The sequence below is a fragment of the Eulemur rufifrons genome, chromosome 19 (assembly GCF_041146395.1).
Source record: "Eulemur rufifrons isolate Redbay chromosome 19, OSU_ERuf_1, whole genome shotgun sequence".
In the NCBI taxonomy this organism is placed as follows: Eukaryota; Metazoa; Chordata; class Mammalia; order Primates; family Lemuridae; genus Eulemur; species Eulemur rufifrons.
This window is the reverse complement of record NC_091001.1, coordinates 34,113,917-34,130,186: the sequence shown is the minus strand read 5'-3', so window position 1 is coordinate 34,130,186 and position 16,270 is coordinate 34,113,917. Positions and strand designations below refer to the sequence as shown.

The window sequence follows — 16,270 nt, the reverse complement described above, 5'->3', positions numbered from 1 at the left end:
GGCTGAGAGAAATTAAGGGGAGACAAGAGGAACTTTTCTGAAATAGCATCTAGCCCATTGCGGGCACAGAGTAAATACATATTAAATGAACAAATGAAATTTAAAGTCTTACACTGTGTTAAAATTTTGTGCTTACATCCATTTCTGAGAGTCATTAACTTTCGTCAGATTCACAGAAGGTTCATGACCCCCAGAAGATGGAAAACTACTGGGTTTGATGTTAGCCTGGGAGGAAATAGACATTGTGTAGTGCTCCATAGAGCTTTGTATGAAGTCATTTCAATGAAGAGCTTAAATGTATAGAAGAAATTATCATCAGCTATGCTGATGACATTGAGCTGGAACAGATACCTGATTATGCCAGGAGTCAAAGTAAAGATTCAAGGAGGACCCAACAGTTTGGAAAAAGGACAGAAAGTTGTAATTAGGTTCACAGACCAGTTGTACCATAGTGGAAGTAGGTTGGAAGACGTGTGCCTTAATAGCCACCAGGCATTGGGAAAAGCGCCAGGAGTCTCATTACTGGAAGTGTCCAAGAAGAGACAAAAATCCCAGGTCATGGATAGTGTCTGGGGGTGAGAGCATGTGAAAAACGAGGGTGGAGAATTCTGCATTGAATGGGAGGCTGACTGGCCTTCAAAGATTTTTTAGAGTGCTAAAATGAAAAACATCCTATATAGAGACCCTTGGAAAATGCACTTTTAGAGGCCTCCATCTGTACTGTCACAATCATGCTAAGATAGTTATTTGAAATTTAAAACTGTTTAAATAGACTCAATCTGAGAATTCAGGCACAACCGATAACTCCATATCCATGGGAAAGTATGTTTGAAGGGAAAAAAAGGAGACCTGAGACCTCCTGTCCCTGTCCCTGCCCTGCCATGTGCCTACACGGAAGCACCTTGTGTTGTGGAGGGCGGGAATTGGCAATCTGGCTGCAGCCCGAGCTAGGCAGTGGCATATTTTGCAGCACAGGCTAGTCTCAGTGCACATTTGAAGGGGTGCTGGGGAGAGAGGTCAGTCCTCTTTCTCTGTCTCTGTCTTCAATGAAGATAGTGGTTAAAAGAGCCTTCCCCAAAGGCCCAGAATTTAATTTTACTCAGTTGTGGCAGTTTCGTTAGAACATAAGCATTGATTTACTGAAATTTCTGTTTATCAGTACAGCCATTGTGAAAGTCAGAGGGCAAGAATTGTTTCAGCTTGTTTGTTATGTGGCTTGGGAACTGGGTTTTTTTCCACCCTCTCTTCACATCCTTTTAACCCTAGACTCGTCACATGCAGGATTTGTCCTACACAGTGAGGTGTTTCCTGTCTGGTTAACCTCTATTCGTCACCAAGCTCTTTTCCTTTGTCAGCATGCTACATTAATTTTTTAAAAACTTTTAGCAATAAAGGTATTAATTATATTTTTCTATAGAAACAGGCCTATTTTATGTTGGAGTTTCTGTGTTTGCAGTGAATATAGAATTGATTTGCATTAATATTTTATTCATTATGCTCTATTCTGTTTTTATGCCAAGGTGAAAAAAAAAATTTAGTGGCTGTTTCTGTTCATTTGTTTTTTAAACTATCTTGATAAAAAGTGAGAGAATTAGATACTTTAGGAGTCCTGGTTTTGTGTTTCTATTACTATAAACTGAATTATTCTGTATTTTAGGTCTTAGGATCCTAAAGCTTTGTATAAAAGACATATGTAAATCTCCTAAATTATTTCTATTTGTTTGTGAATAGACAATATAGTCAAAATTCAGAAGGTGTAGAGTGGTGCGTAATGAAAAAGCTTTCTTGTGCTCCTGTCTCCCAAGTCCCTCAGAAGCAACCAAGATTACCAGTTTTTTGTATATCCTTCCAGAGAGAGAGCTGTCACCTGATTTTTTAAAACATGTTTCATCACTGATTACATCTAGTGTAGTGACAAAATTGGTAAACATTTTTTTCCTGCATCTTAAAAAATGTATGCTGTGTTTTCATGGCAGCTTTAAAAAGTCATCTGTTTTCCAGTGGAACGAGAGTGAGGAATGGCAGCCCTAAGGGAGCTAGGATCTGTAAGCAGCACAGACCTCCCTCTCCCTGTGGGCAGATAATCTTAGAGAGGGGAATATATTAACTCTTTAACACTGAGTATAAGAAAAATATCAGACCCATTTCTCTGTGCTCTTGTTGTTGAGGGGATTCTAGAAGGAAAAGAGGCTGGTACAACTTGCCCAGAGAGAAATTACTAGAACCATGCAGTCAGACTATTGGCTAAGAACTTGCCGGGATCTAGCCTGTGTTTGTGATGTGGTGCTGTGTGCTGAGTGGGACTGAAGCAGATGGAGGGGGGAGCCGTGCCTGCTGTTGGGTAACATCATTTGGAGCTGGATGACAAAGCACTTGCCCCATATTATCCATCTTCCATTATCCACATCCACACACCCAAACCCCAAACCACCTCTTAAACGTCGTCACCATCTGAGGTCAAAGATACAGATACATACAGGGCTTGTAGGTACCCATAACTCCCTGAAGCCGACAATGTTGACTGAACCAAAGTGGCATGTCCTATGAGAGGGGATTGTTCACGGTGGGTAGTTACAGATTCAGAAGGTCATTGAATGCAGGTTGATAGAAGAAACCATCTTCCTTTCAGCTATGATTTTTTTTTTTTTTTTAGTAATATTTAATGAGGGGAGGGAGGGTGGACCAAAGACACTTCCTTTGCTTCTAAAGAGGATTTAGAGTGGAGTGGTGAGAGGGAGGAATTGGACTGCTTCCCTTTAGAATTCTGCCCTTTTTTTCTAAGGAAAATGTCCACAAGAGCTCACTATGACCAAGCATTTCTTTAAACTGACAGCTGCCTATGAAGTGTTAATGGATTTCCTGGCAAATAACCCAGGAGCAGGACCCTTCTTTAGTCATTACCTTACTGGAGCTTTTTAGCCCAACTTTAGTTCAGAATCATCCCAGAAAGGTTTATAATGGAGTTGGTATGATTATTTATAACAGTTAAATTTTGCCTATTGGTAAACGTGTGAGTAACCTGCCTTCTGGGTCACTGACTCCCCCCTCCCCAAGGTGCAAGGCCCAGAGATAAGGCAAGTCATGCCTTGCTGAGGAGGGTGTGTGCTAGTGAGAAACAGGAAGCTGTGCTTCAGCGGCCTGGCCTGCGTGGAGGTTTCTAACTCAGAGTCAGGTGTGCTGAGGTCGGTCGGCAAGGGACACTGTCTTTCTGAGCCCTGGCAGCCACACTGCTGAGCGTAAATGCTTTAAAGTGTCAGTAATTGATGTGTAGAGAGAAGTATGACTGCATTACAGCTTAAAGAGCTTTCACACTCAGGTCTCTACAGGAGAAGACGAGATCGTCCGGAGAGTTTGAGAGTAAATGGGTTACCAGAGGAGGAGGTAAGGTGAGTGCAAAGTCATGATTGGCTAAAGGTCAGGGCACTAATAATTGCAGCCGGGATTAATTACTAAGTGGATGTAGTAATGGGAAGTGCACATTGAGAAGGAACCTCTCAGTCTGCACTTAGAGACTGAACACAACCAAGACTGCTTGATTGGAACTGCGCAAAACCAGAACTCTTCCCCGTTTCTTCACAAATCCTTTAAATTGTTTTAGCTCTTTCCCAAATCTGTAGTGTTGTTATGTCTTTAAAATTATATAATGACCAGAGTAATATTTTAAACTGGAAGCAATTTATTTTCCCTTTAGTTTAAAGAGCTTGCTTTGACTTATTAGAATATGTTTCTGTGAGGAATTTTTCTTTGAGTTTTGCTGGTAGGCGTAGTTTGTGGTGTTTTGGGTGGGGATTGGGGTGTTCATGGAGATCCTTTGTTATTGAAATATGCAACAAAGGAATGCAGTGGCACTATTGAATATAACCTAGGAAGGAAAGACATCAAAAATCTGGAGATCATTTTAGCTAAAAAGGTTAGAGTTCTTGGCTTTCAAAGTTAATTTGTCCAAAACAACACAATTTTAGTCTTTTGTTGTAACTACTGAAAACTTCCTTTAGATGTGAGGTTCTGAAAAGTCCCCACAACATTAAGCCCATGTGTTAAAATATTATGTTAACTGTGAAGGGTTCATATTTTCTCTGTTCCTGAAATGAAAAGTGCTCCTGTTTTAGTGCTGACAGAAGGCTGTAGTAGAGACTTTTCTTTTTATTACATTTACTGTTTAGTACTTTTTTTTTTATTTTAGGAGTCTTGATTTAAGTATTTGAATATTCTGATTAGATGGTGGGAGGGCTGTCTATAGGTACTATTGCTCTTTTTCCTACACGCTCATTTTCAGACTTTATTTTACATTCTCTATTTAAATTTGACAGGAGAAAAATTGACAAGCTTTTAAAAACTTTTTTATTAAATTTGTATTTGTCTTACAGACAGCTATACCACAGGAACTGTACTTTGGGAGGGAAACATTTATTTCAAAATTATTGACTCACCAATTTTTGTAGAGGACAGTAGAATTAAAGGAGTATTATTGATACTAACATCATCAGAATTTATTACCTATTATGTCAGGTGTCTCTTAGCTACATTTCATGCATTAACTCTGAATTGATTGGATTAAATAATTTGAGAGCTTCAGAGTTCGAATTGTTAAAATTTTGTATATGAGGTTAGTGAAAATATTGAGTTCTGTATTATTAACCAGATAGGCTGTTGAAAGTGACCTCTGAAATCAATATTTATTTGTAGACTGCAGTCTACAGTGGATCAAAGAGTGAAGTTACCAGAAACAGTTTTAATTTCAGATTTGGGGATTCTAAGGAATTTTCTTTTTAAAAAATTAAGATCCACAAAACAACCTTCTTTTACTTATTTTCAGACAATAACCAAGGTACCCAGGAATAAAATCACGTATATGTCAAGGAGGTAGTTATTTATATAGTTACAATGGTCTTTGAAACAACTAAATTTTTTTTAATGCCTAGAATTTAAATTAAAAGAGGGAGAGTAATTATTAAGTATTGCTTGTTCCAGTGGGTTAAAGAGCAATATTTTCCCGGCCATTCCAGTGAGATAGTTACCTGGTGATATAAGGGACTTGGGTTTCTGCCATTTCTTTTGTCTCCTAATGCAGAGAGAATGACTATTTTTCTTAATTTATGAGTTTTATGAGTGCATTTTAGCTGAGAATTTGGCAATTGTCTGTTTGCCCATGGATTCTTGTTTTTGTTGTTTTTTTTTTTTTTTTTTTTTTTTTTTGGAGACAATCTCGCTCTGTCACCCCAGCTGTGGTATAGTGGCCTCACTGTAGGTCACTGCAACCTCAAACTCCTGGGCCCAAACAATCCTCCCGCCTCAGCCTCTGGAGTAGCTGGGGCTATGGGTGGGGGGTCACCATGCCCAGCTAATTTTTTTCTTTTTTTAGTAGAGATGGGGTCTTGCTTTTGCTCAGGCTGGTCTCGAACTCTTGAGCTCAGGAGAGTCCCAGAGTGCTAGGATTGCAGACATGAGTCACTGAACCTGGCTGCTTAGATTCTTTAATCAGTTTAGAGAGGTAGGATTTTTCACCCTGCTTATATTACTCAGCCTGTTTCATTGTTAAATGAGATTTCTAATAGGAGTCAGGGAGGGTGAGGCTTTTGATATTAGGTATATCCAAGCTCAGTGCCGCTCAGTTGGACAAATTACATTGTCTGTTTGAGCCTTGGTTTGTTCTTCTTTAAAATGGAGATAAAAAAATAACTATCATTATTGCTTATTGTTATTCTCTCACAAAATTCTCACCACTAACTTAGTGAGGCAGGTGGCATATTATCTTGTGAATAGTGACATAGAGTTAATAGTGCCATAGGGTTAATGCATCATTTAACCAATTTTCATTGAATGCCTACTATGTGCAAAATAAAGATGCAAAGGTGAATAAAACACAGTCCCTCCCCGCCAAGGAATAACTATGTTTTGGCACATCAAATATGACCAACAGATGTTCTCCCTTTGAGCAATTATTTGACTTTGAATATATGTACTATCAAACATCTTTCATGCTGTCTTAAGTATTGCATAAGACCCACTCCTGCTCTCATTCCTTCTTAGTCACATGATCATTTTCTTGCCATGTTTGTGGACTTCAACAAAATAACTTGAAAAGGGCCATGTCCACTGCCAGAAAACATTTTTTTTTTCCTCTTAAGCTTAAATAAAAGGCTGTGTTCTGAAATATAAAATGTAAGTATTTAAAGAGCACTATAATACCCATGAATATAGTTCTGGCTTCAAACTTGAAATTGTCCAAAACAGATAGTGTAAAAGGCAGTGTGACAAACACTGGGCTTTATAGATTTTTGTTTAAGTATTTAATATAACCTGAAACTTACATTATTCGCATACTTCGTACAGTGGAACTTTACCCACTGTGTTTGAGGGTTATAGTTAGAGTGAAGTAACTCACACTTGTTCCAGTGGGCTCAGAAATAGTCCTGAGCCTCCGAGCTTTACAGAGAATTGACCCTTTTATCCCTGAAATCTTTGATGCCCAAAAATAACATGTAAGATATACCCATATATATATTGCTTACTCCTTTAACTGTTTATCCTTTAAATTATGTTATGTGTTTTTTAAAGATACCTTAATGACAAACACACTTGAGCCATTTCCTCCCTTTAAAATTCTCAAAGTCCCTGTTGCTCTGCCTCACATATAAGGGATCTGTAAATAACTGATTAGGGACACCTCAAAATTCAAATCTTTCCTGGCTGTTCAAAGCATAGTTTAACACAGGGGTTGGTAAACTATCATTCTGAGGTTTTATATGGCCCAGGAGCTTAGAATGGACTTTACATTTTTAAGTGGATGAAAAAAATAATAAAAAGAATATTCTTGACATGTGAAAATTATGTGAAATTCAAATTTCAGTGTTCATAAATAAAGTCTTATTGTGGCACAGCCATGCTTATTTGTATGTCTATGATGGTTTTGTGCTACACTGGCAAAGTTGAGTTGTGACACAGATCAGTGTGGCCCACAAAGATAAAAAGTATTTATTATCTGGCCTTTCACAGAAAACCTGGGCTGACCCCTGGTCCAGCCCTAAGATAAAGAACCCTTAGATCTTTCCCTGTTATTACTTTGGTTATGCTTCTGCCCTCCCCACTCCCCCGCCTCCCAGTTAGATTTATCATGCCGAGATAAAATCAGGGCTGTGTTGGCCATTTGAAAAGAATGTGAACCTAAAAAATGTGCTTTGGAATTTGTATTCCTAATAGTTTAGGAGTATAGTGAAAATGTAAAATTGATGGACAGTAGCAATGAGCTTTTCACGCCTTAGACTTTGTTCATGTCCTCCTTTCCTGCAGCAGTGACCTTGAAGTGTCCTTCTGATTCCTGGATGGATCAGGATAATCAGGAATGGAAGTGCAAAGAAAAAGTAGCCTTTACTTTCTGGTTGTTAAATAACCTTTCCAAGTTCATATCTTTCTAGATAAAGCATATAAAATCATTTTTAAGTGGTGGGAATGTCCTTGCCTTGATTTGAGAGTGAATACTCAGATCATGTATTCCTAACATATTACCATTTATTGAGCCCTTGTTACAGGCCAGGCACTGTGTTAAGGACTTTCCTGCACTGGGATCCTGTAAGGAAGGAAAAAGGACTAGAGGCTGTAAAATCCTGTCCTTGATTCAAATAAGTTAGTATTCAGAATTCAGGTGAAGTTGGAGTAGGTCAACCTAGGATTTGAGTCTTCTTGCATACCTGTTTTGCAATTTGCTGATTGCTTTTGGCTTATCTTTTGACTATGTTCGAATTTTAGTTTTAGAAATACAATCTAGAGGCCGGGCGCGGTGGCTCACGCCTGTAATCCTAGCACTCTGGGAGGCCGAGGCGGGTGGATCGCTCAAGGTCAGGAGTTCGAGACCAGCCTGAGCAAGAGCGAGACCCCGTCTCTACTAAAAATAGAAAGAAATTATATGGACAACTAAAAATATATATAGAAAAATTAGCCGGGCATAGTGGCGCATGCCTGTAGTCCCAGCTACTCAGGAGGCTGAGGCAGGAGGATCGCTTGAGCCCAGGAGTTTGAGGTTGCTGTGAGCTAAGCTGACGCCACGGCACTCACTCTAGCCTGGGCGACAAAGTGAGACTCTGTCTCAAAAAAAAAAAAAAAAAAAAAGAAATACAGTCTATTAGACAATTAGGGGGATAAAATTGCAGCTTTGCCATTATTATCTGTTCTCTTTATTTGATGGTTCAGTGAGAGCACATTTCATTTAATCTTCCTAATAATGAACAAGCAGATTACACAATTAATAAAAAATATTTTTTTCTATTTGGTATGGAGAGCTATCAATTTGCTAGTGTTGTTCTTTAAAAGTTAGTAGTGCTTTCTTGTATGTGTTTGATTGTAAGTACTCATATTGTAATAATTGGTGTTGCAGGCAGCTCTCCTCACCCCTTCTCACATCGCTCCCCTACATCACAGAGAGGGGATTCTCCAAGACCAGAGGACTTACCTTAATTCCTTCACATCTCTAGCACCTACCACAGTGCCTCATAGGTAGTCACTGTTCAGTGTCTATTTCTCATTGAACGAATAAAGGAATGAAAAGCTAAACTGGCTTAGAGGTACCTCTTTTATTCTAGATTAAACTTTACACTCTACTTTTCTAGTCTTTGTTATTAACTTATAATTTATATAGTAATTTATATAGTACTGAGAGATGCCTAAGAGAGGGATACATATACAAGAGTATAGATTATGATTATTTCGTTTTTCTCATTCAATAGTTTTGGAAAGATTATATTCTGAAGGAAAGTATATTTTTCTCTCTGTCACCTAAAATATTTCTACATACAGTTAAGTGCTGCATAATGATGTTTTGGTCTACCTATACAACAGTGGTCCTGTAAGATTATAATGGAGCTGCTCTATACAGGTGTACTATTTTTTATCTTTTATATCATGTTTTTACTCTTCTTTATCTATGTTTGGATATGTTTAGATAGACAAATACCTGCCGTTGTGTCATAGTTGCCTATAGTATTCAGTACAGTAACACGCTGTACAGGTTTGTAGCCTAGAAGCAACTAGTCTGGGTGCATAGCAGGCTGTACCATCTAGGTTTGTATAACTATACTGTATGGTGTTTACACAATAATGAAATCGCCTGACAGCACATTTCTCAGAACATATCCCCGTCATTAAGCAATTATGACTGTATTAGTGAAATGTATGCAGAAATTAAAAATAGCACTATTGATTGCTTAAAAATTAGATCTGTTAAAGAAATAATAAAAATAAGTGAAAAGTTTTTGGTAAGGATTGCCTTTCTGTTTTTCTGCACTGACGAGAGACATTTAGGAATGAACCAACTTCAACTTTAACAGAATCAATCTATAAATGTATTGTCAATACACATTAAATTTTCTAAATGATTTACTATGACAGTTAAATTCTAAGATCTTAATAATTGTAGTTACTTTCATGTTGGTTTTTAAAGAAAATCTTGAAGTATCAGGTATAAATCAATTATAAAAATTAAAAAAGACAGTTGACCAAACCTTGTGTTTTACCTATAATACTTTGGTAGATGCTATTAAAATGAAACAGTACTATTTATTTTATATGTATTTATGTATCTTGGAAACATAGCAATTTATTATGTATCTGTGACCCAGTGGCTATTCTGTGATTTAAACAAACTTTGGACATGAATATTCTGTTATAAAAAAATCTTTTAGAAATAACTATTATTAAATATGTTTCACATAAATACTAAACTCCTTTGGGTTTTTTTTTTAATGGTTGTATTTGTTTCCTAGGGCTGCCATAACAAAGTACCATAAACTGGGAAGCTTCAAACATCAGAAATTTATTGTCTCACAGTTCTAGACACTAGAAATCAGAAATTCTCTCAGCATGGCCATGCTCCCTCTGACACCTGAAGGGGCGATGCTTTCCTTGCTGCTTCTAGCTTCCAGGGTTTCCTGGCAGTGCTCCGTGTTCCTTGGCTTGTGGATGCCTCCTCACTCCAATCTATGCTTTTTTTATCACATGGCTGTATTTTCCCTGTGTTTCTGTCTTCACCACAACTCAGGTTACTTTCCCTTTACTTCTTGAAATGTTTTTTGAGGCAGGATCTCACTCTGTTGCCTAGGCTAGAGTGCAGCAGCGTCATCATAGCTCACAGCAACCTCAAACTCCTGAACTCAAGCAGTCCTCCCACTTCAGCCTCCCGAGTAGCTGGGACTACAGGCACACACCACTGTGCCCAGCTAATTTTTCTATTTTCTTTTTACAGAGATGGGATCTCTCTCAATATGTTGCTCAGGCTGGTCTCGAACTCCTGGGCTCAAGCCATCTTCCGACCTTGGCCTCCCAAAGTGCTAGGATTACTGAGCCAGTACGCAGTCCTCCTTAAAATCTGATAGCAATAATACTTCTTAAAAATTCCTCCTCTCTTCCTCTCCCCAGCACTGCCTTTTCCTAGTTTTCCTAGTAGTAGTGCTTTGTTTCGGTTTTTCCTTTGTCTTCCCTTCAGCTCTTCCCAGAGCTCTTCAGTGTATATGACTGCAGGTACCATCCATGAGAAGGTGACTATCAAGTAAGTCCAGGTGTTAGGAGTCATTTCTGACTCTCATTTAGCAACAGGCATGGTTTAAACTAATGGATGTCCAGTTAACACTTGTGAATGAATAATTGAGTAAAATGAGCTATGAAAGCAGTTTATTGGATCATTTGCTGTATAGGCAGTAAAATCAGAATAGAGTATTTGGATTTTTCCCCCCAAATTAAACCATTAAAAGATAATAGAATGTAGCATAAATAGGGATTTTAAAAATAAGATTGTAAATACAGCTCCTTCAAAACCCCACCCAAAGTAAAGTTTCTTGTTATCTATTTGAAGTAGTGCAGAGTATGTTTTGATGTATTTTAAAATGTTGAGAAAAATTTCAGTGCATCTATTTTTGAAGATAAATATGACAGAAATTAGTTTTATACAGTTTTTTTTTAAATAGAATTTTTTTTTGTCATATGTGCTTTAAGCAATATTGATAGTTTTGGTGACCACGATAACCAACTGTGTAATTTAGCAGACACTTCTTGCCATCATCTTTTTACATCTCTGTATTGCCATCTGCTATTATAACTATTTAAGGAAGATATTGTCGAATGGTATTGAGATGAAATGGTACATTTTATTGTCAGAATTCTAATTACTCAGAGGTAATGAGAATAAAAAAATGGCAGTATTGCAGGGAAGAACTGTGAGCATGCGTGGAACTATAAATAGATCAGAGCTTAACATGTGGGCTTCTGATTTGTAATGTTTCAGCCATGTTTGGGTGGAGAAAAGAAAGACTTACAGGATTGTTTCTCAAAAAGTTTCTTCTCTGTATTGAACCTAGGATGGTCTTTTGAGATACATAGAAAGAAAGAGAGGAGACAGAGCCTGAGATTGATTGATTCAGCTACCAGTGAGCTAACTTTCACTCATAATAGAAATAGATCTATAAATAATAGACCATTTCAGAAAACCAGTGAATGTTTTTAGAGCTTCTGATTGTCATAAGAACAGACAAAAGAATGCAAATATGAGTTACATAGCAGACTTTCTATTTGAGAATCTCAGAAAAGGAGTAGGTAGTTACTATATTTGTTTGACATTTCGTCTTTTTATGACTTGCGTGAGCTCATTTACCATATGAGGAAGTGGAACTGTAACTTGGGCCTCTCTGAACCTCAGTTTCCTCCAGATGTAAAAAGAAAGGGTTTTTCAAAGAGTCATTTTTCCCCAGACAGGATTTCCCTGGGGACTCCGGTGCATGAAACAGAATCACCATGCTCTGTGGAAGTGCTGTGAGGAGGGGAGGGGTGTGGTGGCCAGACTGTGGATTCTTTTCCTGATGACCTCCCTTTGTCCTGTGGCAGCTGCCACACCTTCGCAGCTTAGAAGAGCATGATTTGAAAGCCCATAGAGAACAGCCTGCCCTCACTTAAGAGTGTGTGATTTTGAAACAGTGGAATTTAGGCATTACTGTACCGAGTCTCCTTCAAAATTCACAGTGCTACTGTATACGACTGTAGGAAATAAAAATTTAATTACATCATGCTTACATGCTGAAGAACTTCTGGATCAAAAGATGTAATGTATGGAACTAGCCTCAAAATATTTTATGGTTGAGGAATGGATAAAACAAATTGACCATGATTTGATACCTGTTGGAGTTGGGTAATGGTTCAGTGGGATTCATTATACTCACCAGTTTAATACATGTTTGAAGTCTTCGATAATCAAAGGTTTAAGCACTTTTGAGATATGTATCATGAATAATACAGCTTTAACCTTTCCCTCTTATGTAACTATCATGTTGTAATTTTTCATTTATTTGGGGCTTATCGGTGATTGTGACCCATCCAGACATCTATAACAGTAGTCAGATATAGCAAAGCCCTGCGAGGTTCCCTGTGCTGTCAGCCACCTTCATGTCAGTTGGATTCTAAACCAGATTCTTCACCACTTGTGGCTCTGGAATGTATAATTTCGAGGATGAGTGGGAGAAAAAGGATAGAAAGAAATAGAGGATCCTTTACCTTAATCTAGGATGTCTGCCTATGGTAATTATTAACCTTTCATATTTTGTGTTGAAAAAGAACAATGTTTCCTAACATTATTAGAAAGTGAAATTTCTCATAGTGTGGTAGGGGTAAAGAGATTGGATTCAGAAATATGAACATACCATAATCTCCATGAGCAGAGATGGAATTATTTCATTTGTAAGACAATTTAAATTTATCATGAAAAGATGAGCTTGGCTCACAGAATGTGGGGCACTTAAGATAGCTGTAAAGAGTGAGTGTAGCCAGAGACTGAATCCGATGTCTTAGATCACCACTTAGTAATTGACTTTTACAAGTCAGTTATTTCTAGGAGCTTGAGTTTCTCCATTTGCCAACTGAATATGATTTATAAAAGGAGAAAATGTTTTGCTATTAACAGATGTAGAGCTACTCAAGGAGGATTTATTATGTTTCATTTTAAATATCAAATGATTGGATGCTTTCCATTTTTACTATTTGGAAAGCCACATATGTTTGAAAAGCAGAAACTTAATTGCTCTTTGCTTCCTAAATACCATGTGTCAGTGATTTCGTCTGTTGAATTCAGCTATCTTTTCTGCCTTAAAGACACAGTGTTAAAAGTTAAGTGCTTGAGTATGGAAGATGTAGGTAGGATCAAGGTGTCTCAAGGTCACATAAAGGCCATTCACAGAAAGTGTGATGAAATCGTGAAGAAAAACCCAAGGGAGCAGGTACTTAGAGTCCTGGTGGTCCTGGACAGTTTGTTCTTTGTCAGGCAGTACCAGACCTTATGTCACAAAATGACATTTAGGGCCAAATGAATGGTAAATGGGCCAGAGAAAAAGCCTCCTGACTTCTTTCTCTGCCTCCTTGGCTTTGAAAATATAAGAAGGAGGCCAGGTGCAGTGGCTCACGTCTGTAACTCCTGGAGGCCAAGGTTGGAAGGATCATTTGAGGTCAGAAGTTCAAGACCAGCCTGAACAAGAGCAAGACCCCATCTCTATTAAAAATTAAAAAAATTAGCCAGGCGTGGTGGCACATACCTGTAGTCACAGCTGCTTGGGAGGCTGAGGCAGGAGGATCACTTGAGCCCAGGAGTTTGAGGTTGCAGTGAGTTAGGCTGACACCATTACACTCTGTCTAGCCTGGGTGAAAGAAAGAAAGAAAAAGAAAGAATGTAGATATTATTGTAGTACCAAAATGTGAGTTATGGCATGACTTAAGCAGCTTCTGCAGAACTGTACATGAGCCCCTGGGATTTTGGCCTTGGAACACTGGAATGCTGACTCAGGCTGCCTAAATTTAGATGAAAATATTAAACAAAAAGGAAGGTAAATTGACCTTTAAAAGTCTATTTATATAAGCAGTTTACTTAGAGACAATCTGTACCTGAATAACAAGTATACACATTGATTTCTGAATGAGAAAACACTGACGTTGCCTTGTGAGCCATTATAATATTGTTCTTCTGATTGTATTTGTGCTCAGGTTAATAAACTGTACTAGGCGATTTCCTTTCTCCTTCCCCTTCCAGTCCAGGAAGCATCCATGCATCCCATGTGATTATTAAATGTTTGATCATAACAGCAATGTAAAATTTTGGTTTTGCCCTTTCAAATTGCTTCCTGTTCTTTCCCTCTGTTTTTGCCAGCATATTAACTCTTAGTGATTGATTTAGTGATTTTTTTTCCTATTTATTCTTTTAACACAGAATTTCCTTTTTCAGAGCAATTTTATCTAAAAAGGTAAAACTGTCTCTTGAAATAGTCATGTGGTCATATGTCCCTAATAGAATATTGCTATCCATAGAAGAGTAAAAATGACCACTGCTTTTAAATAGGGTCAAATCGTGGCCTTTGATACTACCAGTAGAGATACTATCATTAGACGGTTAGCTCTTCTACTTATATTCAGTCCATATGATTTTATTAGTTTATTTGAACCATTCTTAGTGTTTCATCATTTGATTTGTTTTCCCCTAATACATTCTAAGCTCTTTGAAGCCCAGTTATTTGTTCTTTCTGTTTTCCCAGCCTAGCAATTTGGCCTCATGACAAGTTAGTTTTGATTACATTTTTGCTTTCTTATTTATGAACTGCTGTGAAGGAGATTGTTCTGTTTTGTGCCTTACTCATGCTTGGTTAGAGGTTTCAATTAAAGGACTAGGTAGGCCCAGAATTGTGCAAGTGCACATTTGCCATCCTGCACTAAAACGCCTGGCGACAGTTGTGTTTATAAAAGGATTAGAGCAGGGAGTTTCATTGCCCTACAGTCAGGAAGGTTTCAGGTTCATTTTATGTTCTAATATTTAAGTAATTAAATGTTAAGAGGTACAGACAGATGTGTATGTGTGTCTGTCTTTGTGTCTCAACTACAAAAATAACTATCATAAAATAATCTCCCTGAGCTCCATGGTGGTGCTTCTCTCCCCAAGCTTTTCTCTTGATTCTCTCTTGCATGCTGTTCTTTAGAAATAGTATTTCTTGGAGGTCTGTGGTTGAGGTGGGTGCTGGATGCTGGCTATGCCCTCTTTGTGGCAGAATAGAAGCAAGGCTCCAGGGGAAGGAGGAGGGAGCTATGTCCCCAAGGATTCCTGTAAGAATGGAGAGGGAGGAGGCAAGCTGAACGAAGTTCAGATGAAGTCAGTTGATCGCTGGCCCGTTTCATTCAGGTCAGGGTCTTCTTCTACCAGGATGACTATAAAGGGAAGGGAAGGGTGACTAGGGGCCAGTTGCTGCTCTCTGGTGTGGCCACTGCCAGCTCTCACACCGCACTCATTTTCAGTGACTCACGTTAATTCGGCATGCCCACTGTTCAGTTTAATTTTTATATCTATGAGGATTGAGAGAGAGGTAGAGGCTAAGGAAAGAGAAGGGATAATGAGATGGCATTTCATCTCTTGAAAGCTCATTTTGTAACAGAAATTGTCCAAACTATTATTGTATTAATATTATATTTTAGATATTGCCCAATCCCCTCAGAAAAAACAGAAGCTCATATAGAACATTGCCCTCGACGTTAGTGTGAAGCAAGTCCTAGAGCCCTCCCAGGGCTGGCTCCCCCCTGGAGCTCTGCGTTCTGATGCTGCCTGCTTGTCATGGGTGCACCTCTGGAGAGATGCCATGCACGTAACTGTTAAAGAGGTCCTTTCATCACAAATATTCTTAAATTGAAGGACTGTTTAGAAAGGCCACTGCATTATATTGCAAGAGTAATATGACAGAAAGGGAAACCCAGGAATGGCTGTGTTAAGAAGGCATGTGTAGCTCTCACAGTAAAGCAGCCCAGAATACCTCACAACCAAGTGTGTCGGTATATAGAGAGTGCTCGAGAAGCTTGCTGTTCTTATCACCCTCCTTATAATCTTCGAGAGGAGTAAGAGCTAACTGAAGACCTCAGGTTCCTTTATTCTCTTGTTTCTTAAGGATTGACATGGGGTGTGTGTCCCTGTTTGCCTCTTTGCTAGGGCAACACAGTGTGTAAATATTACAGGAACCCACATTGTCTGGCCTCCAGACAGGCCACTAGTGCCAGAGAGTGCCATCAGGAAGGGGTGCCTGGTCTAGACTCTGGGGGTGTAGGGCTACCGTATCCTCTGGCCCTGGGTTGAACAGTGAGTCCATTTCTGGCCTCTGTCTTAGAGAAACAAATTATGGTGTGGACTGACTTGAACTCCCCTTTAACTGACCATTTTATTACACTGTACTTTTACTTGCCAAACCACTCCTAAATTCGAATGCAAATACAGATATTT

The 16,270-nt window shown here is 38.5% G+C and overlaps 1 protein-coding gene across 1 annotated transcript in view; it reads left to right on the top strand.

The window, feature by feature from the left end:
- The first annotated feature begins 3,246 nt into the window (after positions 1-3,246).
- LIMS1 (LIM zinc finger domain containing 1) overlaps positions 3,247-16,270 on the top strand; it is a 45,061-nt gene continuing 32,037 nt past the window's right edge. The window contains exon 1 of the mRNA XM_069495302.1: positions 3,247-3,386. Coding sequence (XP_069351403.1) covers positions 3,280-3,386 — 107 coding nt within the window. The 5' untranslated portion in view covers positions 3,247-3,279. The remainder of the gene's footprint in view (positions 3,387-16,270) is intronic.